At 33.9% G+C, this 26,607-nt stretch overlaps 1 protein-coding gene across 4 annotated transcripts in view; it reads right to left on the reverse strand.

Annotated features, from left to right (window-relative positions):
- LOC150096320 (protein FAM13A-like) overlaps window positions 1–26,607 on the reverse strand; it is a 486,855-nt gene that overhangs the window by 297,374 nt on the left and 162,874 nt on the right. For all 4 annotated transcript variants that reach the window (XM_090408854.1, XM_090408851.1, XM_090408853.1 and 1 more), the window contains exons 6-7: window positions 16,379–16,559; window positions 5,490–5,676 (exon numbers count right to left, since the gene is read on the reverse strand). In XM_090408854.1, coding sequence (XP_090264980.1) covers window positions 5,490–5,676; window positions 16,379–16,559 — 368 coding nt within the window. The remainder of the gene's footprint in view (window positions 1–5,489; window positions 5,677–16,378; window positions 16,560–26,607) is intronic.

Below are 26,607 nucleotides of genomic sequence, written 5' to 3' on the forward strand. Positions count from 1 at the left end.
CTAAGGGTGGGTGGACTTGAGATGTGTAAGTAATTGGATAGGTGGAAAGAAGCATTTATAGCAGAAAATAATGCTTAATTTTTTTAGAGGCTGAGGAACCTGCTGATATGCCAGGTGAGGATGGAGGTAAATGTCAAAGGAGAGAAAGGGCCAATCTTGTCATGTGTATCACTGAGAGTGAGTGAGTGAGCTGAGATCCCTTTCTGATGTGAAGATGTCCATGTTATCTCTCCCTGTTGAAGATGGTGTATGGAATTGGTATTTAAGACAACAGCTGCAGATGATCTTGAAGCTTCAGATGTCTGAGCATGCATGGCCTGTTGAATGAGTAGGATGGACAGAGTGTACTATCAGCAAAGCTTTGGATAAGATTAGTGACTGATAGTAGGTCATTTGTCTATAACGGAAAGAGGACAGGTGATAGAACAGACTCCTGAGGAACTCCTGCATTGGTAGAAATGCAAAGCAAATTAAATTGTCTAAATTATTAGAAGAAATGCAATTCTGCAATATGTCTACAGCAAGCAAGTTATGTATTCATTATGCTCGTGGTCCAGGAGTTCATCTTCCTCAAGTGTAAACTGTTGTTGTGCTCCCGTGTATTGACTAGCAAAGTTTTTTTCCAGTCAACTTCAAAACTTTAACGTAGGATCTATTGCCAGTGTGTGTGTGGAGTTATATCGATTTTGGAAAAGGTAGCAATTAGCTAAAAAGTGTCCTAGATGTGAATGATTTAAGTGAATAGGCTAGTTACAGTCCAAAGAGGTGGTTCTAGCTCTATTTACTTTAGATAACACCATGCTGCTTGGAGGGCCATGATAGATGATCAATGTACCTACCAGTGTGGTTAAGTTTTCTGCTGTGTAACAGAAACCAGAGCATCAAGGGAAGGTAGACAATTGTCCTCCTCCTCCCCCACAACAGTAAAATGGATTCTAGGGTGCTGGGTGTCAAAGTGTGCTAAAAAACATTTCATATCTAAAGCCACATGACCAAATGGAGAATAAATCAATTGAGCATAGCCATCTCATTTCAAAGACTTCTGTGGTAGGAGAATGCGATGTAATAATAACGCCAATAGTTCAACCACACAAGACAAATTGATGGAAAAAATACATCATCAAATAACAATGTTTCATCTTCAGGCAATAAAAGTGAATAAAACAAACAGTTAAGCTACAAGCGGGTAACATTCTCAATGTTAAATATTTAAAAAAGACTAAAAATGGAATGTGCACATGTGCTATGTAGTAGCTTGATGGTTAGTGATGTTATATGCACCACTTTGTGTGTGTGCATATATGTTAGATGTTTGATGACAGATAACTAGACTTGGTGTAAGATTGTGCCTTGTTTCTAGTTGAACTGCTGGTAATATTTTAATATTTCAAATGACTTGTTAATCTCTTGTTGAAGTAATAAATTGAAATCTTGCATGTGACTAACCATATGTGTGAAAGAATTACTACTCCTCTGCAATCTTGTTTTTCTTTTTTATTTGGTGGCTAATGAAGTAAGATTTTATTAACCCAATGTTCTGTTATAGCCATTCTTTAGTAGCAGTGATTCTCCACAACATTTGGTCAATCAAAGACCAGATTTCAAAGTTACTATGTTAAAAAGAGATTCAACAATATCTCAAGTCTTTTTAGGCCTCCAAAACCTCCCAATCTGTCATTTAAGAAACCTTCCTTAAAATCAGAACATTTTAAGGACATACAGAAAGAAAACACCAATCAGGATTGGCAGTATACACAATAAATCCAAACATAAGATAATGTGGTAAACGAATTGAAATGATCTATGTAGATTACAATTTTTACTCAAGAGCTTTTAAAGAGTCATCTGAAATGTTAATATATTCACAACAGTGCACCAAGAAACAAGATATGATCTAACACCGATTCTGGTTCTCTGTCATAAAACATCTAATGTACACAGACATCAGTTGCAAGCATAATACCACTAACCATCATGTTATTACATAGCTCACACACATTCCATTGTTACTTTTTTTTTAAATATTTAACATATTTATCTTCAGTTTTCATGTTGCCTTTATCATCTCAGATTCCTTTTATAGTACTCGTTCCTTCCCACATTTTTAAGTTTTTTAATAGCTTCCAGAAATTTTGTCACCTTTCTGATATTTATTTTCTATATTTATAAATGAAGTCTTCAGACTTTTGTTTATTTACTTTAATACACTGCATTGCTTTCCTACATTTTTCTCTGTATTCTCTTGGGACATCTGCCAATTTATTTACTTATTTACTAGGAACTTTCAAAATGCTTTTTTTTTTCCTTTTCCAGGACTGCTTTTTTAGCTTCTCAAATCCACAATGGAGTTATGATTTTTCTACCCTTGCATACATCACCACATATGTTCTCTGGTTGAATTAATCCATGTTTTCTTAAAAATCTGCCAATGAGTGTCCAAGGTTTGATTAATGTTTTCAAACTCTATTTTCTTCCAATAAAATCTGTATACCTAATATCTATAAGTTACTATATCTATAAGTCACATCTGAAAGATGTTCAACTGTTTCTTTTTACAATTTTCTTACATATTTGTCAATATGATATTCAGTTTTATTCTGCTCAAAACTAAATGGTGATTACTTCCTATTTCAAGTTCCCTGTATACTCTTGTTATCTGATCCAGCATGAAGATATGCTATCCACAATAATAGTCAAGATACTTTTATTTCTTTTATCTACTCTCCATGGAAATTTGTGCACATCTGTATGAAGAAACATGGTGTTAGTGATGACTAGTCCATGACCTGTACAGAAATCTAGCAGGTAATTAGCATTGTTATTAGCTTTGTATTTTCTATAAATTTTCCCAACACATTGCTGTATGTCTGATATTCTTTTCGTACTCTGCTGTTTATCTCCAACAAGAACTTTATAAAAAAATAAAAATGATATATATATATATATATATATATATATATATATCAGGAGCCTTCTTTAATGACTCAAATATTCCTCTAAAACTTCTTTAGAAGAAACATAATTCACCTGCTATCATCAACAGCACTCACCCCCCCCCTTTTTTTTTGTCCTTTCTATCATTGTGAAAAACACAGTACCATTCTAATTTCTTTTCCTGTTAGAATATCATCTTCATTTAATGTTTCAATTATTCCAATGATTTTGGGATGACTAAACTCAATCAATGAAACCATTTCATCTCCCTTATTTCTGATACTTCTGTCATTTGTAAATAAACACAACAGTTCACTTTCCTCCCCCCCCCCTCAGAGAAATAGGGTGAACAGCAAATACAGCTAAGGGAACAAACTCAACATCAGCAGAATTTAAGATAACCTCCATAAACATAAAGAAATCAATGAAAAAGAAGTGAAATTAATAGAAGAATTAGAGAAGTACCATTTCGACACTTTTGTTATGGAAACAAAGAAGACAAACAGGTAAAATTCTTCTAAATAACAGTTACAAAATGTTATATTCAGGCAACCATCAAGAAAAGGAAGGAGTAGCTATAGTCTTCAACACCAAACATGAAAGGCATCTCCTTCTTAAAGCAGAAGATAGTTTTTGATCACTGTTATTTTATATCTGATCATCCTGATTGGATTAGAAGGTATAAAAAAATATGCTAGTTTTAAGGACGATTGAACCAAATATAGATGTTTTTATGTTCCTGTAAGTGTAGTTATTGAAAACTACACTTTTGTAGTTTTCAATAAGCAATAAAAGTAAAATTGCTCAACTACAGTAGTGTCCAAAACCTAAGGACAAATACTATTTCTGAAGATTAAAACTGCAAATTCAAATGAATCAGCTTGTGGCAATTTGTATAGTTAACGATTTTAGGTAGAAAGCAGGTACACATTCAAATTTTCAAATTGTGCAATGAGGTCAGATGGATGGTAGCACTCACCAGGATAAAAGGAAAAAGGTCGCACTAAGCGAGTTGTTGAAGCTCTTTTCATGAAGGAATAAAGTTGCACACTTGGATGTCTTGTAATGTCTAAAACCATGTTAACCATGTTTCAATTATTCCAATGATTTTGGGATGACTAAACTCAATCAATGAAACCAACAATCAATCATCATCTAGATGATTTCACATAGAGAAGAATTAGTGGAAAGCTTGAAGGAGGCCTCAAAATTACTGACATTGCCAGAGAATTTGGAATCTCACATAGCGTTGTATCCAGGCTCTGGGAAGCATTTCAAACCAATGGGATGTGTTTCAAACGTTATCTAAGAGGTCACCCTTGCTCTGCCATGCAGCATGAAAACAGATTTTTGATTATAACAGCAAAACGTAACTGATGCACCACAGCAGATCAGCTTGTAAGTTGGCTCCATTCAATCACAGATAAGCAGATATCTTGACAAACTGTGGCAAGACATCTGTGACAAGTAGGTCTATATGCCTGAAGGCATGCAATCTGCATCCCTTTATCCACAGCTCATCATAGAGCACGGTTTTAGTGGTGTTGTATCTATAAAAAAACGAACAAGAAACTAACAAGCTAATGTACTCTTTACAGATGAGTCATTTTTAGTCTTTCTTCAGATTCTAGATGACACTTGATCTGGCGTGAAAGTGGTTCTGGAAAATGTTGACCAATATTGCAACAAAGTTCTTCAACATCATGTTCGATTGTTGAGTGGTGCTGTAGGCAAAGAATTCATTTTTATGGATGACGATGCGACATCACATTGTGCATGAGCAGTGGAGATACTTCTGGTAGACTGAGGATGTTAATCAAATCGAGTGGCCAGCAAGCTCTCCAGATCACAACCCCACAGAACATGTTTGGGATGCAATAGGAAGATGCATTGCTGCTCAAAATTCCCCTCCAGAAAACAAATATGGCCTTATCCTTGCTCTGAAGGTGGAGTGGGCCAGTTTGCCTCAAGAACTCCTAAATCACTTGATGCTAAGCATAGTACAACATTGTGAGAGCTGTATTACAGTTCAGGGCAGACATATTCCATACTGAAATATCTCTCTGCACAGATTTCTGTAAGCAATGTACATTAATTCTTTAACTACATCCTTGGAAAATTTGTAACTGTAATTTGTAACTTGGGAAATTTGCCAAAAACTCTGCAATTTAATTTGTACAAAATTTATAACACATTTTTTGTGTAATATAATTTATCAGTTATGTTGGCAATAAATTTAAACATTTGACTGTAGTCATGAACATCTTTTCATATACAAGTAAAAATGTAGTTCATCCTTAACTTTTGGACACCAGTGATTCTTATGACCGATAAATAACACATAGCATAATATCACATAACTAAGGTATAAAAAAAAAATTACTGTTCAAAATGCATAATCATCTTATAATATGGGTTTATTACAAGACATTCCATCTTAAATTTTAATAAGAAAACATAATTAAGATATTACAACGTAAGTCAGCAATCCTATAAACACACCCACACATACAAAGCACAAAGTCAAAAAGCAACCTTGCTATTAAGTAAAATACCTTTTTTCTTTCTGATAATGTAGGACAAAATGGCTTCAAAGGGATATCAATTAGAGAATCATATGAATTATCTAGTGAAAATACTTGAGTTCCCTCCTCAAATATTATGTGATAGTTGCTGATAAAACATGCAACTATTTGATTGGTTAAAGACTGTTCTTTAAGTCCATTGAAATCATCCGTAACCCTGAAATATTAATAATGAAGAACACTTTTCAATGCACATTATATTAGTACAATTCTTAATACAGTCAACTCTCACTACAGCAAACATTAGAATGAACTCATTTCACTGTAACAAACTAATGAAATGTTCTAATCAAAGAAAACAACCTGTAGTATCAATGGTATTCTAAATGATATTGATTTTGGCAAACATTTCACTATAATTAACTCTGTACTTCCTATAAGATTGCTCTAATGAGACTTAATTGTCAAAGTCAAGACAAACTGAATTTTTTTTGCAATTAATTTTATGCAAACAGTTTAATTATATTTCAAACATGAGTTAAACATGATTAACTCATGTTTGAAAAAATATATAATCATAATTTAACAAAATATATATAAACATTTAACATCATATATAAACAATTTAACATAAACATATAATCATAATCATTGCCGGCCTAGGTGGCTGAGTGGTTAGCTTATCTGCTCTCCAGCCAAAAGGCTGCAGGTTAGAATCCCGCTGTGGGCATGGATGTTTGTGATTGTCTGTGAAAATAAATTTGCATAGACATTATCTTAACCAGAGCCGGCACTAGGGTCTTTGCCGCCCGCATGCAATGTCTATCTAAGCGCCCCTGTAACGATCAAGGCTTGTGTGGTTCTTTTACGATATTAAAAATTTAAATTATTCGAAATTTCTTAAATAAATTTTGACAGAACAGCCACACGTTGGTTAGCTAAATGTAACGAACAGCGGGTGTTGGCTAAGCAGGATAATCATTAAAAACCCGAACATTCAAAAAATTCTCAAAAGTTAAAGCCACCTCACTTTAATCATTGAATATAATGATACAGGGATTATAGCCTTCTCACCGACCCGAATCGCTGACAAAATTAAAATGAATTTTAATTAAAGTTAAAATTTATTTGAACTAAAGTTTAAAAAATTCTTGCATTTTACAAGTTACTAAGAATTTAGTAACTTGTAAAAATTATTAAAAAATTTTTACAAGTGGAACTATCTTTTAGGAAAATAAAAGAAACTCAAGATAGATGGGAAAATAAGAAAAGAATTATGAAATAATTAGAACATTTAATATAAGTATTCAAAAAATAACATCTTTACAGAATAACAGAAAATAAATTAAATTACATAAATATACATGACATTTTTTTAAATTAAAATTTTAGGGTTTCTGATTGCATATTCATAAAATTAGAAATAATGGTCTTAACGTCTAATTCTGCACATATATCATTTTCAATAGCTATTAACGCCAAACTAGCAAGCCTTTTTTGTGACATGCTTGTTCTTAAGTAGGTTTTAAATTAAAACCTACTTTTAATCAATTTCAACTTGGAAAAGGAACGTACGCCGCTCGCTACACTAAACAGGTAAGGCAATTGAAAAGTTAGGGAAAGATAAATTATTGGACAAAATAAAATTAAGAATATCGAAAGGGTTTTGAATATTTAAATTATCCTTCCAAAAAATATCCCGGAAAGCACATAACTTGTTATACAGTTCTACTGCATTTACGTCTTTATTGTCGCCGTCCTTCAAGAGAATCTCTAAGTCGTCATAATTTTTTCGTAAATCTTTGTTATTAATTTGTAGTAATCTATACAAGAAATTGAAATTATCATAATATGTTTTTAGTTGTTCAAAATGTTCTATTAAAGAACACATTGCAATGTCTAGAAGTGTATAAAACATGTTCACTGTAAATTTATCTTCTGGCGATTGTGGCATTTCATCATGATGCTTGTAGTCAAATTGCCGTGTCTTCTTTCTTCGTTGGACTTCCATACCAGTTTTAAATTCTTGTTTTCCATCCACCTCTTCACTCAGTTCTTTTGCCGTTTTAGAACTTCTTTAAAATTTGTATCTGATTGATACTCTTGTGAGAATATTTTTAAGTTTTCGATAGATTCTAAAGCAAGTGTAATGTTCATATTTTTGTCTTGAAGCATTTTACTCACAGGCTTTATTCTGATAAGTAAATCATGTAAGAGAGCAAATAAATTTGTAGTCCTTTATTTTAGCACATTATGTTTGTGCTTCATGCTGAGTTTCTTTATTAAAATCTTCATTATTTAAAATTTCAAAAAGTGCATTGTAAATTTCTCGTAACTGATATCGTCGAGGGCGGATTGCATTAATTTTACTTTCCCATCGTGTATCCGATGGCTGTTTCAATGTTAATTTTTTTTACGAACTTTAAAAGGATTGCCCAACATTTGTAAGAGAATGAAAAGAAATTGTATATTTCTTGAATAATGGCAAAGAATCTAATTGTATCTGCATTCACTTTGGCTGAATCATTAATGATTAAATTTAGAGTATAAGCAGCACATTACACGTAAAAAGCTCGAGGATTTTTGTTTAAAACAAATTTTGGTGCACATATTTTTTCCCATTGTCATAGTCATACCCTTGACCTCGCATGTCTTCAATGGGAATGTTCCATTTTTCCAGTTGTTCCATCATTGTTGCACATAAATCACGTCCTGTGGAATCTGATATATCTGCAAAACCTAAAAAGTTTTCCCTGATCTTAAGAATTCCATTGTCACAGGAAATAAAGCGAATAATAATGGTCATTTGTTCTGTTTTACTTACATCAGGTGTGCAGTCTAAATTTATGGAATAATATTTAGTTCGAATTGATAATAAAATTGTATCCCTGATTGCGTTACTTAAAATTTCCAATATTTCATTTTGACTGTCTTTACTCAAATAGTGTACTCTATTGTTTCGTTGTAGGGTCCTTTCAACATGATTTTCCATAACGGGATCAAACTTCGTAAACAGTTCGACTAATTTTAAAAAATTGCCGTTATTCCTTTCATATAATTTATCAGATGATCTGCGAAAAATTAAATTTTGGCTACCAAGGAATTTTATAATTTCAATCAAGCGTTCTAAACACTCGTCCAATGTTTCTTTGCCATTGAGTCTCTCAATCAATAGTAGTTTTGTTTTTTAAATTTTTATCAACTTCCTTCCATTTTAAGAAATTTTTCATGTGAGTTAAAGTAGTCTCATGTATATGCAAAGTTGTACTTACATTTCTCCAATCGTTACAGCCTTCTAGAATTTAAAGTTTCGGAATAAATGAGCCATGTTCTTGGCATGAGGTCACCGTTTTCCATTTATCAATTATAATACGTGTCGCCAAATTTATGACCATATGTATCTCTGGGATATATTATATTTTTCTTTTGAACAGGTGCCATTTCAATTAAAACAACTCGTAATTTTTCATCAATATTTCCCCATTCACCTGGATCTTCTAAATTTACAGAGACTAACAATGTGTTAGTTTCATGGTCAACTACAACTAAATTTTCTCCTAACTATTTTTCACTTAAATCATGCATCTTGTTAAATCGTTGCAATAGTACTTTCATGAAAACTGGATGATGTACACAGTTCTTCAATTCTGATTTCTGATGTATTGAGTTGGTTATAATCTGTATTAGAATATTTTAATATTTTAACGAAATTTATTAAGAGCCCCAGTTTGTTTCTTAACATCTGCTTCTTTCGCAGCATGACGCTTACGATTTTGTGCACCGGATAACTTTTTTTTAATTTTCGATTCCATTTCTATTTTATACCCACAAGAAATTATTACACAACACGACACAGAGGCGAAATAATAGTCTGCGCTGCGCTACTGTCAGTAGCCTACTGAGATGCGTACCATATGACTGGTTAACTAGCAACAAATGTTTTGTACGAAAATTCATTTCTGCACATAAAAACCGTTCACCATTTCACTTTAGATAGACTGCAGTAGACACAACATTCTTTAGGCAAGCATTTAGCCTGCTCTCGCTGCAAAATTGTAAACAGCCGGCTGATCAAAGAGGCGGCAATATACAATTATTTTAAATTTTTATTTGGTGTATCCAGCCAATATTTATTTTAATATTGATCATTCTAAGATTTTTTTGTTTTCATGATAAAAATTTTGTTTCTTAAAAATGAACTTATGAACGGTGCTGTTGGATCCTACTTCTTCTTAATCTGTACTTTGGATCCGACATTTAGTTATCACGATGTTCTTAACCTAAAAAAATAGTTGTTGCTAGTTGATTTCTAATACAAATATAGAGAAAATTTATATTTATAGACTGCGCCACTCTATATCTGAATTAGTTCAAGAATTGAAGAAAAACCAACTCACAACTATCCTCTTTTATATGATGTTATTATATATACTGGCCGAGTATATTTAACTTACTTAATTTTCCCGCTATGGTTCGAATATTTTATGAATGGTGCAGTAAAAGAGATTCAGGCAAAATACAACTTTAGATTAACAAAACAAACATTTAATTTTAAAATAACAAATTTTACACTTAACTTCAAATCACTAATTAAGTTATTAGAAACACTTCAACTTTTCCAATAAGTACAATCAAACTCTGACAAGATAAATCTGTTATCTCTATATCACAGTCTTTTCACAGTTCCTTAAGTTCCAAATACAATAAAAATTGCAGTAATACCTCTTCATAAACAGACACTTTTAATTTTACGCTTCTTTTAATTCTCCGCGATAGTTACTGTTAACATCAGGGAATTCTAAGATGAAACTCGCACACTTCTCTGAACAGAAATATTAAAGTTGGAATAATCTTACCGTTAATCTTCTTCCTTCATCAACATACACACAAACACTTTTTATAACTGTAAACACTTTTAACAATAAACAGCACTCATTAAAATAAATCTTCTAGCATTAACTGAATTAATTTACGGGCACAATACATATAATCAGATGTTCTTGTATGAAGCACTATTGATTACTCTTGAATTAGGGCAATACATAATAATTCTTTAACTTGGGGTTTTATATGTACAGATGTTCATTCCTCTGGCATTCAAATAATTCTTTTGGCACTATAATTCTAAACACCGCTATCATTAAACACAACCCTGTTGCCTCTATTTATTCTCTAGTTACTTCTTACTATGCTTCACGTTTCAGTGTGTCCTTGAAAGGTCGGCCCTGAAAATAAATCTCAACTAAAATATCGCTAGTCATTCAGTAGTCACTCAGCTATCTTCCGTTGCTTTATTTGTTATTCAGAAACTTATTAGCTAACTGCTTCTCACCTTGTAGACTTTATTTAGTTGCTTGAGTGTCTTGCCGACTCGCTATTATCGCACTGTGATTGCCGAATGCCCGATTCCAACCTAATGCCAATCCTTCTCTCTCTAATAAATCTCTAATGCTCTAATCTCCTGGAATCTCGCTGGAATCATTAATTAATGATTCCAGCGTTCGTTGCTTATATATCTGTTTTTCCCCCTCCATTGCTCATGTTATTTCTTTCTAAAAACTCTTTTCAATCAACCTTACGTGGTGTTCCAAAACGTGCTCGCTCACTTACATACGTTTCCATGACAACAAAACAAAATATAATAAAATTGAGCTATTACATAACGTTAAACTTTACAAACAGGAATAAATAAGGAATATTTACATTTCAAATAATATGCAGTTAATTTATCAAATACAAATTCTTATAATATTAACATAGTAATAAATAAAATAGCTTAATAATATTTAATACAGTATTTTCATTATTAATACATATATCTTGTTTAAATAATTAAATATTAAATAAAGTTAAAGGTAGTTATATGAATATTAATTTGCAAAATAAGTTGTTTACATTAAATAATATTTACAAATGTAGCCTTTGCCATGGTGGATTAAGTTGGATTCTGAGGAGAGTATTAATAATTTAAATTTCTCTTCATTCAGAATCCAACAGTGCCCCGGCGGCGGCGGCGCCCCCTTCATAGCGGCACCCGCATGCCCGCTTCTGCCGGCCCAGATCTTAACCACAGATTCTAAAGTCTAAATATAATCTTGTCCACTTGGCAATTGAATAAAATTAAATGCTACTTTTTTTTTTTTTTTAAACTAAGCAAACTCTTTTCTAACCCTATGATACCTATAAAAGGGCTACAAGAGTAGTAGCAGTCCATAACAGGCAATGACTCCTTTCTTTCAGTGTTACACGGTGATCAGCATTCATTTTAGAAATTATGGACTCGACACAGTTTTTATAACACAGTTGTAAAGTCCATAATTTCTAAAAAATGAACAGGCAATGAAATTTGCATACCACCCAAAGACATCCTTCCAAGTCCATAATTGAATTTAAACCTGCACATAGTGGCTGGAGCACTATCTACTGGTCCAACCAGGCCAGCAATCCACAAGAGGCACAAATGAAGTTAATTTCAAAACCAGTCCATTTTTCAGAGTTTAAATTAAACTGGATGCTATATTTGCTAATACCACTTTTTTTTTGGTTTGCTTACTTGTGTTCAAAGAAATAATTAAATTCTGATTAAATTTTGAAGTTGAGCTGAACATACCCAGCGGGAACATGAGAAATTTTCTTTTTGGATTTATTAGTGGACCATAATTCTTTACAAATACATACAATCGTCGATAAGTTTCACTAGCTTAAGTCTGTCTGGCTTCTTCAGGAACAAAAAATGGGTACATTAACATTAAATGCTAAAAAAAGAATGGAGTAACAACAGTTAAATTAATTAAAGTTGATATGAAACGTAATATCAAGAGCATGGAGTATGGTCTTAGACATTGTCTGTTGATCGCATTTTATAGTTTTTCGAAGTTGAGTTCTGCTAAGCATAGTGAATTTATTAAACTTTTCCAAATGTCTTTTAGTATCTTGCCTTGATTTCTGTTGAGATTGTCTCCTGTCCGGAGTACCACTGTGTTGTAACGTACATCCTAGTTTCGAATCCGCCATTTTGTTGTAACGTACTCTTATTAATAAAATCTATTAATTGCCAATTGATCACTAATACAAATATAGAGAAATTTATATTTATACTGCGCCACCCTATATTTAGATTAGTCTATATAAAATAGTAGAATCAATTTTCAATTAAATTAGCAGTCTCTTTACTCATTTAGGCCGAATTCAATATCTTTCATTTGAGGCTCCCGCTAGATTCGAATTATTTATGAACGGTGCAATAAAAAAGAATCAGGCAAACACAATATTGAATTTAACAAAACAAAACATTTAATATAAGGTTATATGACAAATACATGAATTCCACTTCTAAAATAAGACATTACAACCAAGTTAGTACATTAGGTCAAATCATTCATGCTAATTCAGTGTTCAAAATCTTCACATACAAGTTTCACAGTTTTCTCAATTACAAGATTCCTTACTCAGATTAATACAACAGAATTTCTTGTTTAATAAGTTTGCTCATATTTTTCAGTTATACTCCACACTTAACTCTCAGCAGGCACTTATCATATCATTAAATACGGCAGATATTATTTCAAGGCAAATTATTTTTAACTTCTGACTTCGGCGATATGCCACAGTAAATGTTAGAATAAGCGAAATGGAACTATCACTCAAATCTTCATACACAGAAACAAATAAAATATGACTGTCCTTACCGGAATTAATCTTCAGCACGTCAGATTTAATGTGAGTACATCTTCAAATTATATTTATCACACCTATGGAACACATTTAAAAAGAATTCTTCAAGGTCATAACTAGATTATTATTTGTCGTGCTTCACAATTCTCGACGGCAACTATAGGGCAGATTGATATCCTTGTTTACTACTTCACAACAAATTAAGCTCCGTACAATTCTTCCTAAAAGCAATATAGAAATAAGTAGTAATTCTAAGCTAACTGGATCTATTCTGAATCCTTCATTAACCTTTCAGTCCTTTAATTATCCAAATACGGCACCAAATTCCTATTAATGCCACTGCTGACTTTACCTTCAGCTATCTATAAGTTTTCCCTTCGTCTCTGCACACTTCTAAATACTACTCTCTTGAATTCCTGCCCTTCAGTCCTTTTTATTTACTTTCACCCCCTTGCTTATATCCTTCCTTTTCCCCTTCCAAAAACTCTCTCCCTTTACTCTTATATTACCACTTATATATTTTTCTTCTCTCCTCATTATCGAAGCTCACGGTCTACCCACGTGCATTCTATTTTATTTCTCTCTCCATGGCAACGAACAAAATGTAAACATTCGCATTAATGTTACATAAGGCTATACTTTTACATTGAGTAATGAAAAACATTAATAAAATATTACAGTTACTTAATTTTCTCTTTCATTTCATTTACAATTAATAATAATAAAATATATGTTACAGTATATATATAAGGTACATTAAATTATATACATATAATTTCTCATAATATTATTGAAGGAATAAAGTAAATAAGATAAATGATATTTATCACTGGGTCCTTCCAATAGTAAAATATACATTAAAATTATTTAATCAATAATAGCTGATGAAATTCAGGAATAATACATGAAAAATAATTCTTAAGCAAGGGATTAACAAATAATTTTTAAACAAGTCATGCTTAATATATGATAGGTTATGTTAAATGTGAATGAAGGACAAAATATACATAATAATTTCATTCACAGTTTAACAACTGCAGCTTCTTTAAAGTTTCTACATCTGAAATCTTCTTCAATGTACGGAATGGAGCTGTTGTCCCAATTGATGGTTCGAAATCGAGAAATTATGGGCTAATCCTGAGGTATCTGTTCTGTTGTTGTTGACATCCCTATATGTTCTTTTTTTTGGATTTCTAGGCTTCAGGATGTTTGGCCTATATAATTCAGTCCACAGGAGCATGGGATGTTATATACACCTGCGTACTTGTAGAAGGCGATGTTGTCCTTAGATCTTAACATACATCGTGTAGTTTGAATAGGTTTGAAGGCAACCCCGACGCTAAAAGAACTCATGATTTTTGCTATTTTTGTTGAAACTGAGCCAGGATAAGGTATGACAATGGACGATGTATACTGTGTGACTGTAGGTTGTCGCTGTGGATTGTTTTCTATTGAGAATCTTTTGGATTATATTTTTTGGGTAACCATTTCTGACTAGAGTTTGAGATATGAGTGAGAGTTCATCAAGCAGATCTTAAATTAAATTTAATTAAATTTTAATTAATTTAACTGTTGTTACTCCATTCTTTTTTAGCATTTAACGTTAGTATACCCATTTCTTGTCCTGAAGAAGCCAGACAGACTTTCACTGGTGAAACTTGTCGAAGACTGTATATATTTATAAAGAACCATGGTTCACTAATAAATCCAAAAAGAAAATTTATCATACTTAGTGTCACGGGACCAAATATTAACAGTTACAACAATACCCAGTGTGATTTAAACCCACAGCTAGATAATCGGAATGCAAACATATTATCCACTTGGCTAACTTGGCCAAGATTTACGAAGTGGAATCATATTTATGACCCATTTTTCAGAATTAATTTAAAGCCATTTTTGGAACTATAAAACAAATGACAGCTAAAATGAACCATAAGTGAAAGGGGGAGCTGGGGAAAGAGTTGTTGCATGTCTTCATTTAATCACTGATTTAATTTTCAACCTTATGGACACTTAAGAAATTTTGCAGGTATATTTCTTTCACAATTTTAAAGTGAATTTTTTCTAAATAAGAACTGAAATGATTTAAAATACTTGCTTACATAATTAAATTAGCAATGCTCAACATGTGAACATATGTCATTATCAATTCATTTAAAAGTACCAAAAAGTAATAATGATCCTCAACACCAAAAGTATTATATAATGTCACTACTAAGCTTAAGATTAAACTATGAATAGCTGGAATCACAGTAAAGGGAAATGAAGTCACAAGGGTTAACATGTCTCTCTCTTAATTTAATGTGTTCACTAGAAAGTTAATCTGTTTTCAATCTACCTATGCACAAATGCAAAAATTAAGCTCCATCTGGACTGTAAGACTGGTAATTAACTGTACATAGCAAAGGATAAATTAGTAACAATGAATTCGGTGAATGAGTAAAGAAAGACTGTTTAATGCATTTTTGAAAATTATGGAAACAACTACCGTGTTTGAATAAAAACTTTAGTTTAATATAACTAAAATCTACATTCGACCTTTATGTCAAGGTCATCTTCTGGAGCATACAGCTATACACAGGAAACAAGCTACACTACAATCAAACTGGTTTGTTAAAGACACTGACCAACCGCAATAACAATTGTTGGCCTGACCTCTGGTGGAAAAAAAAATTATACATCAACGCTAGAGTCCTATTATTAGTGTTATCTGTTGGTTGTAGAAATACATTGGGCACAACAAGTATCTATCTATATACATATATTAACATTATGTACACATTCCAGCCAGTTGGTATAGAATGGTTTCTAATACTAGCTGAGGATTGGCTAGAGTCCTGACTTATGCTGGAGCTTATATATTAGATAGGCTGAATGTGTGCCATCCAGATCCTTGGAATTTTCATGCCATCTTTGTTGTTGATATTTGGGTGGTTTATCAGGATTTTGTGATTTTTTTTCCACCAGAGGTCAGGCCAACAATTGTTGCAGCAGTTGGTCAGTGTCTTTAACAAACCAGTTGAAGTGTAGTGTAGCTTGTTTCCTGTGTATAGTTGTATGCTCTAGAAGATGACCTTGACATAAAGGTCAAAACGTCAAATGTAGATTTTAGTTATATTAAACTAAAGTTTTTATTCAAACACGGTAGTTGTCTCCATAATTTTCAAAAATGCATTCGGATCACCGTGTAAGCCTAAAAGAAAGGAAAGACTGTTTAATCGTTTAATAATGGATACTCTTACCTGAAAAGATTTGGACCAAAAACAATTCCCAATGCTGATGCTCCCATCCTATTTTGTTCTTCATGCTCCATAACACTCACAAGAAAATGGATAAGATATTTGAGAACATTGAAATTGACTAATGGCAACTTCTCCACTAGTATTTTAAGATGATCAGCACACTCTTTATCATTTGTGCTATCTAAAAGAATAAACAATACATTTTTCTTTTAATATAAGAAAATGCATTATTAAAAGCAGGTCCTTAGCAAAACACATTTTCTAACCATCTTATTCCATATAAATCATCTAGAGCTATTTCAATTTAGAAATGAATATTTTAATATTATTACAATTCTGAAGACTCGGTGCAGGAAATTATTCGCTGATAAAGAATTGCTTCTGGTAAACAATGCCACTCATTCACTTACTCTCCAATCAAAAAATCTAATCCTCATACTGTTGCAACTAGCTCTTACATAACTAACAGAAGTAATCCTTTGTTCTCTCTCCACTAATCTTGTACTAAAAAATTTCTTCTGCATTAATTTCCTAAAATCTGTTTAATAACTAATGTTTCTTATCCTATCTTCACTACATGTCAACAAAATTTTGCAATCCAAAACATTCAATCTATCCTCACAAAGAGCATTCCACATAACTGTCATCATCTTAGCTGTCTACATCTCGATTCAACATCTCTCTCTCTCTCTCCACTTCCATATTCTAGTGATCCTTCGAGCTTTTTTACCCACCTTTGCAATATGTACTCTGAAATTCAAATCCCTACCTACCACCTTCCCCAATTCTGTCAATGTAATCTTTTCATCCCAAAGTGCATAATCTTATACTTTTGACACACTGACATTGTGGCAAAGAATAATAATTTCTTTGTTGATATTAGTTAATACCAGTTCCTATGTACCATTCACATAGCTCTGCATCATCAGAAAGCAGTTAATTATTTTCATTCAACTCACTCCCAATATGATTTATATAAAAAAGTAAATAGAAGCAGGCTTAGTGAAAAGTCCTGCTACACATCAAAGATCACTTGGATTCTACACCACCACTGCTTATTACTCTTTCATGTCTCTCCATTAGCTACCTTCTTATTCATATCACCAATTTCATCATCTAACTCCATTTATTTTGGCTTACAATGTTAGAATTTTGTGTAGTATTTGACAAATGCTTTTGCAAAGTCTAGCAATATCATGGGGTAACTATTTTAAACCAACTCAAATATTTATTATATAAAGTGAGGAAATTACTAAAACATACCTACCCACAAAGCCATGCTACTTCACCCTCCAACCACCACCACATAGATATCATATTTCTAACCATCCATTCGCAAACTCTGCCCTTAATCAATTTTTCCAATATCTTAACCATAGATCCGAAGATCTAAAGAATAAAATAATTTTTTTTTCCTTTTTCTACTCCTCTGGGATGTCAGCACTGAGATCTAATATGTAAACAGCCTACGTAGGGACACTGCAAACTGTTTTGCTCCTACTCGTAACACATGAATACGATGAGTAAGGAGAAAAAGAAATGGCTCAAGGAAAGTATGGAGAAGTCACATCTCATAAGTGGCATCAGTGAAACTTGTTATAGATTCAGGAATTAGCTGTTATGTTTCTATATGAATGCTAGAAGTATCAGAAATAAGGGAAATGAAATGGTTCCATTGATTTTGTTCACCCAAAAATTATGGGAATAAATCAGACATGGTTGGGTGAAAATGACATCCTGAGAAGAATAGAGATGGAAGGATATGATGTATTTCATGAAGACAAAAAGGATAAAAAGGAAGGTGGAGTGCTATTTAATAGAAAAAGAGTTATGTCTATACAAGATAGTTAGATGCAAGAAGGAAATAGTAGTAATGGTTTTAAGGGAAAAGGGCAATTTTAATTATGGTATAGTAACTGGAAGTAAAGAAAACGAGAGAGTTTTTGAGGGACAACTACTTCAGGTAGTATGTAACAGAAGGAATACGAGGATTGAGGATCTTGGATTTGATCATCTCATCAGAAGATGTTATAAATGAGGTTGGCTGACAGCCATATGAGGACTAATGTAAGGAAATGATATAGGTAGAATACATGGCTAGTGATTATAAAAAGCTCAGGAGACAGCTCAGAGCTGTAGCATGAGAATGCGGAGTTGGGTGGAATGGAGATCAGTGCTGCTTGGGTGACATCCAAGAACTATCCAGTAGAAGCAAAGTGTAAATGTATTCCAAAGGTCAGAAGATCAAATAAGGAGGTGTGAAGTGGATGAATGAAGAGTTTAAGCATACAATACAGAGAAAAAAAGGCATTATGGAAACAACATAATAGGAGCAGTAATAATCAATTCCATTAGGAATACAAAGAACAAGCAAGGAGAGTGACACTTTCGAATGGCAATGATTGTAGAAAATTGTATAAAGATAACTGCTGCAGAGGATATAGTTGAGATATTTAATGAGTAGTTCATAAAGGTCTTTAATACTTGTGAATGTGACATCATGGAGAGTTTGAGAGCAGTGAATGATGAGGAGGAGAGACTAATTGTGGGTGAGCAAGCGGTATAATGGGGAATTTAAGCAAACCTGATATTAATAAGGCTGTGGCACTTGATAATATATTACCATGTATTCTGAGGGAATGTGCCAGGGAATTCACAACTACCTTGACATATTTTTTTTTAATATGAGTCTTGTACTGGGTTGAGTTCCAAAGGAGTGCAAGATTGTGCCACTTCAAAAGATAGAACTCAGGCATCAAATTATAGGCCTATCTGTGTGTCATGGTTAAGTTGTTGGAGAAGCTGATGAAAACTAGGATCCAGAATTGGGGTGACAACAATGGTATTATCTTTGATGGACAGCAGATTTGCTAAAAGGAGGTCATGTTTTAGTAATCTACTTACTTATTACAATAAGGTAACAGCTTCCTAGGATAGAGGAGAAAGATATAGTAGTATATTTATATTTTGCAAAGATTTTTGATAGATTACTGCATGATAAGTTGATAGTCAAACTAGAACGGATGGGGTGGGTTATTAGATTAGTGCATTGGATCGGAGACTGACTATCTGATAGGTATCAACAAGTTGTGTATGGGAGAGCAACATCACAGAAGAGCAAAGTCACTAGTGGCATGCCTCAGGAATTTGTTTTAGTGCCATTGCTGTTAACTGTATGTTAATGATATTGAAAAAGATTTGAATGGGGATATACAGCTGTTTGCAGATGATGCAAAGTTGGGATGAACTATGAAGAGTAGAGAAGATGTTTTGGCCTTACAAGAAAACTTGAATAGACTGAGTGAATGGGCACGGGAGTGGAGATGCCAGTTCAACAGCATCTCTACTCCCGTGCTGAAATGTAATGTTTTTAAAATTTGGAAAACAAAGATAGGATGTGAAATTTACTCTGTGGGGATATATTGTTGGAGGTGGAAGATATAAGAGATTTTGGGGTGATGGTGGATAAGGATCTGAAATTTAGAGGACATATTGCCAAAATTGTGAGGACAACAACAAATTCTGGGAATGATGCAGAGGACAATGACTAGTAGAACTAAGGAGATTCTGTTTCCCTTGTATAAGGCTCTGATCAGGTCACATATAGACTACTGTGCACAGATTTGGTCACTTGGTTTTCAAAAGAATGAAGAGATGTTGGAGAGGGTCCAGAGGTGATTGACCAAATAGTTTCTGATCTTTGGAATGTTGAATATGAAGAAAGGTTGAGACAATGCAATTTGCAGAGTCTAGTGGATAGGAGGAAGAGGGGTGATATGATAGACATGCAAGTTAGTAAGGGGTTGTTATAGGATTAACGTTGATGAAGCTTTTCATAAAATGATAGTAGATGGGGAGAGAACAAGAAGTCATGCCTGGAAGCTATATAAAGAGGGTGTGAGTAAGGGAATGAGAAGCAGGTTTTTTGCATGGAGAGTTGTGATTGGTTAGAATGCATTGCCTGAGAGAGTAGTGTTTGCAGAGAATTTGAATGTGTTTAAATCGCAGTATGATGAGCTGTGTGTGTATGACAAAAGGGACCTGCTAGATGAGTCTGACTGCATGGGGTCTTGGATAATAATAATAAAATATTATTATTACTATTACGGGCAACTCCAGGGAGTCATTAGACTCATCGAGGGAGGCCCCAAATCATATTCATCACAACTATCTGACATTCATACAGTATCTATCATACCTCGCCTTAAACTCATTCACTGTCACAGCATCCACTACAGACTCAGGGAGCGCATTCCACTCATTCACTACTCTAAAAGTAAAGAACCCAGCTCTAACACCTTTACTAACCACACTTTTGCCCAGTTTCCATGGATGTCCCCTAGTCCTCCCACAATCAGCCCTGTTCTCAAAAATATCTTCTGAATTAATTTTATAGAAACCCTTCAGTAATTTGAATGTCTCAATCATATCTCCCCTCCTCCGCCTATCAACCAATTTTTGCAACCCACAAATCCTCAACCTGTTCTCATACGGTTCATTCCACAGACCTGCTATCATCTTGGTCACTCGCCTCTGGATCCTCTCCACATCCTCCCCATCAAGAAGAAACCTAGGTGACCAAATCTGAGCACAGTAGTCTAGATGGGGTCTTATCAAGGCTCGATAGAGAGGAACAATAACCTGCTTGTCTCTGCTTGTCAACGTATTCTTCAGCAACCAAGTGATTTGATGAGCTGTTTTGGTCACTTTTGCAATGTGTCCCCTAAATATTGTAGAGTTTCATTTCTTTCAGGGCATTCAAGGTGCTCTCCATATGGTATTTTATAATAAATATAGTTTAATCCTTTATCCAAGTGTGAGCAAACAAAGTTTGCACCTGAAGGTATCTTCAGGAGTGGGGTAAGAGTACAACAACGGGCAACTTGTTGCAAAGGTGGAGCAAGCTAACATCACTCCTATCTCAGTATCTCCCATATCCCATAACGCAAAACACATCTCCTTGCGGATATGTATAATGTTATGCATTAAGGAAAGGGCCACTGCCCAGACTAGTTTCGACCTTTATTAAGGCCTCTTCAGTGGGAGCCAGGTCCAAGTGGAGATACCTGGCAGAAGCATTAGCAAGGTCATCTCTACCTATAGGAGTTGCCAAACAGTGTGCCACCTTTTTATTAAATTACTCTGGATTTAAAGAAAGATGTTGAAAGTTTATTTTTTCCTTGGTTAGACTATAATAAATTTAGTTTAATCCTTTATCCAAGTGTAAGCAAACAAAGTTTGCGCCTGAAAGTATCTTCAGGACCGGGGTAAGGTAGTACAACTACCTTATTACCTTTGGCAACTCCTATAGGTAGAGATGACCTTGCTAATGCTTCTGCCAGGTATCTCCACTTGGGCCTGGCTCCCACTGAAGAGATCTCAATAAAGGTCGAAACTAGTCTGGGCAGTGGCCCTTCCCTTAATGCATAACATTATACATATCCGCAAGGATATGTGTTTTGCATTATGGGAGATACTGAGATAGGAGTGATGTTAGCTTGCTCCACCTTTGCAATGAGTTGCCCGGTGTTGTATTACCTTACCCCACTCCTGAAGATACTTTCAAACAAAGTTTGCTCACACTTGGATAAAGGATTAAACTAAATTTATTATAGTCTAACCAAGTGAAAAATAAACTTTCAACATATGGTATTTTGTTTGATTAAGTAGCAAGTTTGCCTTTTGAAAATTCAGTGCTAGTTGCTTGAATAAAGTTAAACAAGCTAAGATAAATGGATTCTTATTGCCAAGGAATATGTCTTAATTTCTCTAATAAGTAGTTGGTGTTGCAGCATCACTTACTTTTACATTGTCGATTAACTCAAAATGCATTATCACTACACAGCAATTGTTAATAAATGCATCTGTAATCTTACTCTATTAGACATTGAATTCATATACTTAATTTAAGGATTTTTGTGTGTAACACAGTTATTACTTCTCCTAAATCTATTTGTTTTTTTGGTGAATTCTAGTAAAAGGTATATAATTGTTTAACCACCATTTCACTTTCAACAACAAAGGGAACATCTTTAATAGAAACTAAAACAGCCATATTCCAAATTATGTAGAATACATTATGTTGATATATAAGATCAGGATTGTGTCAGTTTTTACACTAACTTGTCCCATACTTGTTAACCAATTACTAGTTTTTTTTCCCATGCCATGAAGAACTTGTTCATGTCACTCTCTGATGTATTAAAGTGTTCTGCAACTGTTGAGTTTTGGAGAGGAATTGCAGAAGCAAATGCATCTTTCAATTTTTATCTATGTAGCTCATAAAGGGCAAGTTCCTCCTCCTATGAAATATCTGTAGAAACATCTAGAAGACTCAAGCTACTAAAATCTGATTTCCTTAACGAATTCTTGTTTAATGGTATCAGCAATAACTAACACAAACTCTTTGCATTTCATGTCATTTTGGTACTGTTCCACTCACTTGGAACAGACTTGTATCCACATGCATGTTTAGAAGAGCTATTAAATTTTTTTTTTAAGTCAATTAATGAAATTAGCCACATAAAATCTCTTAAAGTATTCAAACATTTTAGAATCCATCTTTCTTTGTCGAGATGTGTTTTTTTCCAGGTAATTTGTGCCAGCATTTTTTGTGAGAATTGGATGCTCACAAAACCTAAATCTCGCCACTTTGAAAAAGTCTCTGAAAACCTTGTAGTAACCAAGTTACAACAAGGCCCAAGGATATTTTTATATACATTACAAAATGCAACTTCATCTTTGTATGCAAACACCTGAATTACTCGAGCCATTTTCTTGGAAAGCACATCTTACTTGATTGTTTTTACTTGATGACACAGAAGAACTCTGCTCTATTGGAAGTTTTTCCACTTGATTATACTATAAATTGAAGATACCAAGAAATTATAAAGTTAAACAATAGGAGCATATATACTTGGTTTAATCCTTTATCCAAGTGTAAGCAAACTTACTAAAGGCAAGTGATGTGAAGTCATAAGCTTCTATATACGAGTTGCCTCAGTTCTGAAAATAGTTCAGGTGCAAACTTGTTTGCTTATGCTTGGATAAAGGATTAAACTAAGTATATAATTTCTTGGTATATTTAACTTAAACTCTTCTTTATGTTTTCAACACTTTTGGAGACCCTTACATTGGCTTGCAGATTTGAGTCATTTTACAAAAAAAGGTGTACTTGGTGTTTCCTTTCATTTATTAAAGTACAAATAATAAAATTCACAAAGATAACAAGAAAGTAGTTATCATTCATGTGATCCGTCTCCAACTCATCTTTACAAGATAATTATTTCTTAAAAACAGTATTAAAAATGCTTTTTATATTATGTAAAATGCTCATGTATTTAATTACAATAAGAAATTCATGTTGTGAATTGTTAAAATAAGCTTACACTAATATTATATTACGATTGCACATGTCATAAAGAGGGTATATGAAGAAAGAGAGGACTGTGTTTTGGTAGCATTAAAATTCACTAGATTATCTTCACCCCATTCAATTCATTTCATTTTGAATTACAGTTGTCAATGAAATAAATGAAAATCGATATCATTTAATTATTTTTTTTAATGGTATATCTGATTTTTGTAAGAAAATCAGATATACCATTCGGTTGTTGTGATATCTTTAACTACAATATGATCAATTAACCAAATATTTGGCTGAAAAATGCTCTGCACCATGTTATCGAATTCATTTGTCTGTCTATTCCTCTACTAATGCTGCCTACTTTTGCTTTTTTTTTGGGAGGCTTTTTTTTCTTAAATGATGATTTTCTTCATAATAAATTTAGTTTAATCCTTTATCCAAGTGTAAGCAAACAAAGTTTGCCCCTAAAGTATCTTCAGGACAGGCAACTCATGGTAAATGTGGACCAAGCTGTCAACACTCCTTGTCTCATGAGTCAAGTGTGGCAGATGTGTGTAAGAAGAGCTTTGGATTGAGATAAGTTATTCTTGAAATAATTAAGTATATATGAATATTTGTTTGGGTAAGAGCTGCTGTAAAAGTTGTGTGCTACCAGTATTATTAGTGTGGAGGATTTTTTTTTGCCTAAACTTAATTACGAATTCGTTATTATTAGACCTTATAGTAGTAACCGGCAGAGGAAACATGGTGGCGGCTTTGTCATTCCATGACTTTAACTTAGACTTCAGTCGTTTGTTAAGTGTGAGGTGTGTTATATGTATTCTTTCGATTACATAAATGATTTGTGGATGTTTAGGGCAGATGGAAGGAGGATGTATGCGAAGTGTGATCCAATGAGGAATTGATGAATGCTTATATGAAATTGATGACAGGAAGTGTTAGTAGCGAGAATGTCTCGGGGAAAATGAGTGCATGTTCGAAAGAGAAGGATGGTGTGAAAGAGAAGCAAAAAAATGTTAAAAAATCAGTAAAAAAGAAAACAAGTGATTTGAAAACCATAACAGATGTTAAAAAAGGATGAAAGTGAGGCGAAAGTGGCAGAAGGAAATGAAATTGAGAGAACGAATGAAAATGGAAATGGCATGACGCAGGAATCGAAAGTGGAAAAAATCAAAAGAATGAATGATAGCAAAAGTTTGACGCATGTTGGACCGAAAGTACAGAAACACAGAAGGATGAATGAGAGTGAAAGTGAGAAGAGGGGGTCGAGAGTTAGAAAATTAGAAAGATTGAATGATGGAGAGGATGTGACAGGAGATTTGGAAGTTGAATTGGATTGAATGAGGCAAGAGATGAAATGGATGAAAATGAAATTAAGAAAATTAAGGTAAAAACTATTAAAACAAATCATGATGGCATGAAAGAGTTAACGAAAGATGAGCGAGTGGCGTTGTATGGCGACTCCATTATTAAAGGTGTGCTGGATGATAGGCTGCACAAGGTATGTTTTCCAGGCAGTAAAATGAGTAGAGTGAGTGAGGCATTGGATATGAGGAAAGAGCAAGCAAAGGAGGTGATGGTTTTAATAAGTACGAATGATTTGACAGAGGACAAAGAGCATGTCAGAATGGATATCAGGAGGCTGCTTAGAAGGATAAATGAGAATAGTGTGACAGAAAGGGTAGTCAGCATGTTGCTTAAGTATGACTGTGGTAAGATAAGGCAGAGACCAAGGATTATGAATAATATGCTGGCTGAAATGTGTGAGGAGATGGGAGTACAGCTTGTTAATGTGTGGAATGAGTTTGAAGGACGAAGTAAACTGTAATTGAGCGATGGACTGCGTTTGAGTGGTTACGGTGCTAGTCGTTTGGAGAGACTGCTGCTTTCCAGATCAAGCAGGAAGGTTTGTGGAAGAGCAGGAGAGTAAGACAGCAAGATTGAAGAGGTAGTTATGAATGGGGAAGCTAGTGGTATGAGTATAGAAAATGAGAGAATGAGCGTGCAAGAGGAGCAGAGAAACTGGAAGGCTCAGGGTGGACAGCGGTACACAGTGTGAGAAAGGTGGATGCTCCAAGAGGAGGTGAGGGCATGTGTAGACAGGAAAGGAATGGGATGACCTGGGATCAAGAGGAAACAATTGGAATTGAAAATGGTTCTAAAATGAATAAGAAGAAAGGGAAATGACCCCAGTTGAGCATGGAGAGATCACATCAAGGGAGTGGTATCAGTGGAACTAGCTATAGATCGAGAAATGAGCTGTTATGTTTGTATACAAATGCTAGAAGTATAAGAAACAAGGCAGATGAAATGGTTGCACTAACTGTGTCTGATCACCCAAAGATTGTTGGAATAAGTGAGACATGGTTGGAAGAGGACGACATCCTGACAGGAATAGAGATGGAAGGGTATGATGTGTTTCGTGAGAATAGAAGGGGTAAAAAGGGACTGATGATAGAGAAAGAATTATTTTCCATACAAAGTAGAGATGCAAGAGGGAAATCGTGCCAGTCGTTTTAGGGCAGTATGGTGTAAGATAGAGGTGAATAGAATCAAATACTTGGTTGGATGTTGTTATAGACCAGGTAACGTGGATGGTGGTGATAATGAAATGTATGATCAAATTAGCCAAGCATATTTGGTCATTATGGGCGATTTAAATTATGGCAATATAGAATGGAATGATGAGATAGCAACTGGAAGTAGAGAAAACGAGTTTCTTGAGTTTTTGAAGGATAACTACCTCAGATAGTATGTAACAGAGGGCACAAGGATTGAGGGTCTTGGATTTGGTCATCTCATCAGAGAATGTAATAATAAATGAGGTGTCAAATCATCCACCAATTGGTGAGAGTGACCATGA

Source organism: Typopeltis vanoorti, chromosome 19 (assembly GCF_054136105.1).
Source record: "Typopeltis vanoorti isolate ZY-2024b chromosome 19, IOZ_Tvanoo_1.0, whole genome shotgun sequence".
NCBI lineage: Eukaryota > Metazoa > Arthropoda > Arachnida > Uropygi > Thelyphonidae > Typopeltis > Typopeltis vanoorti.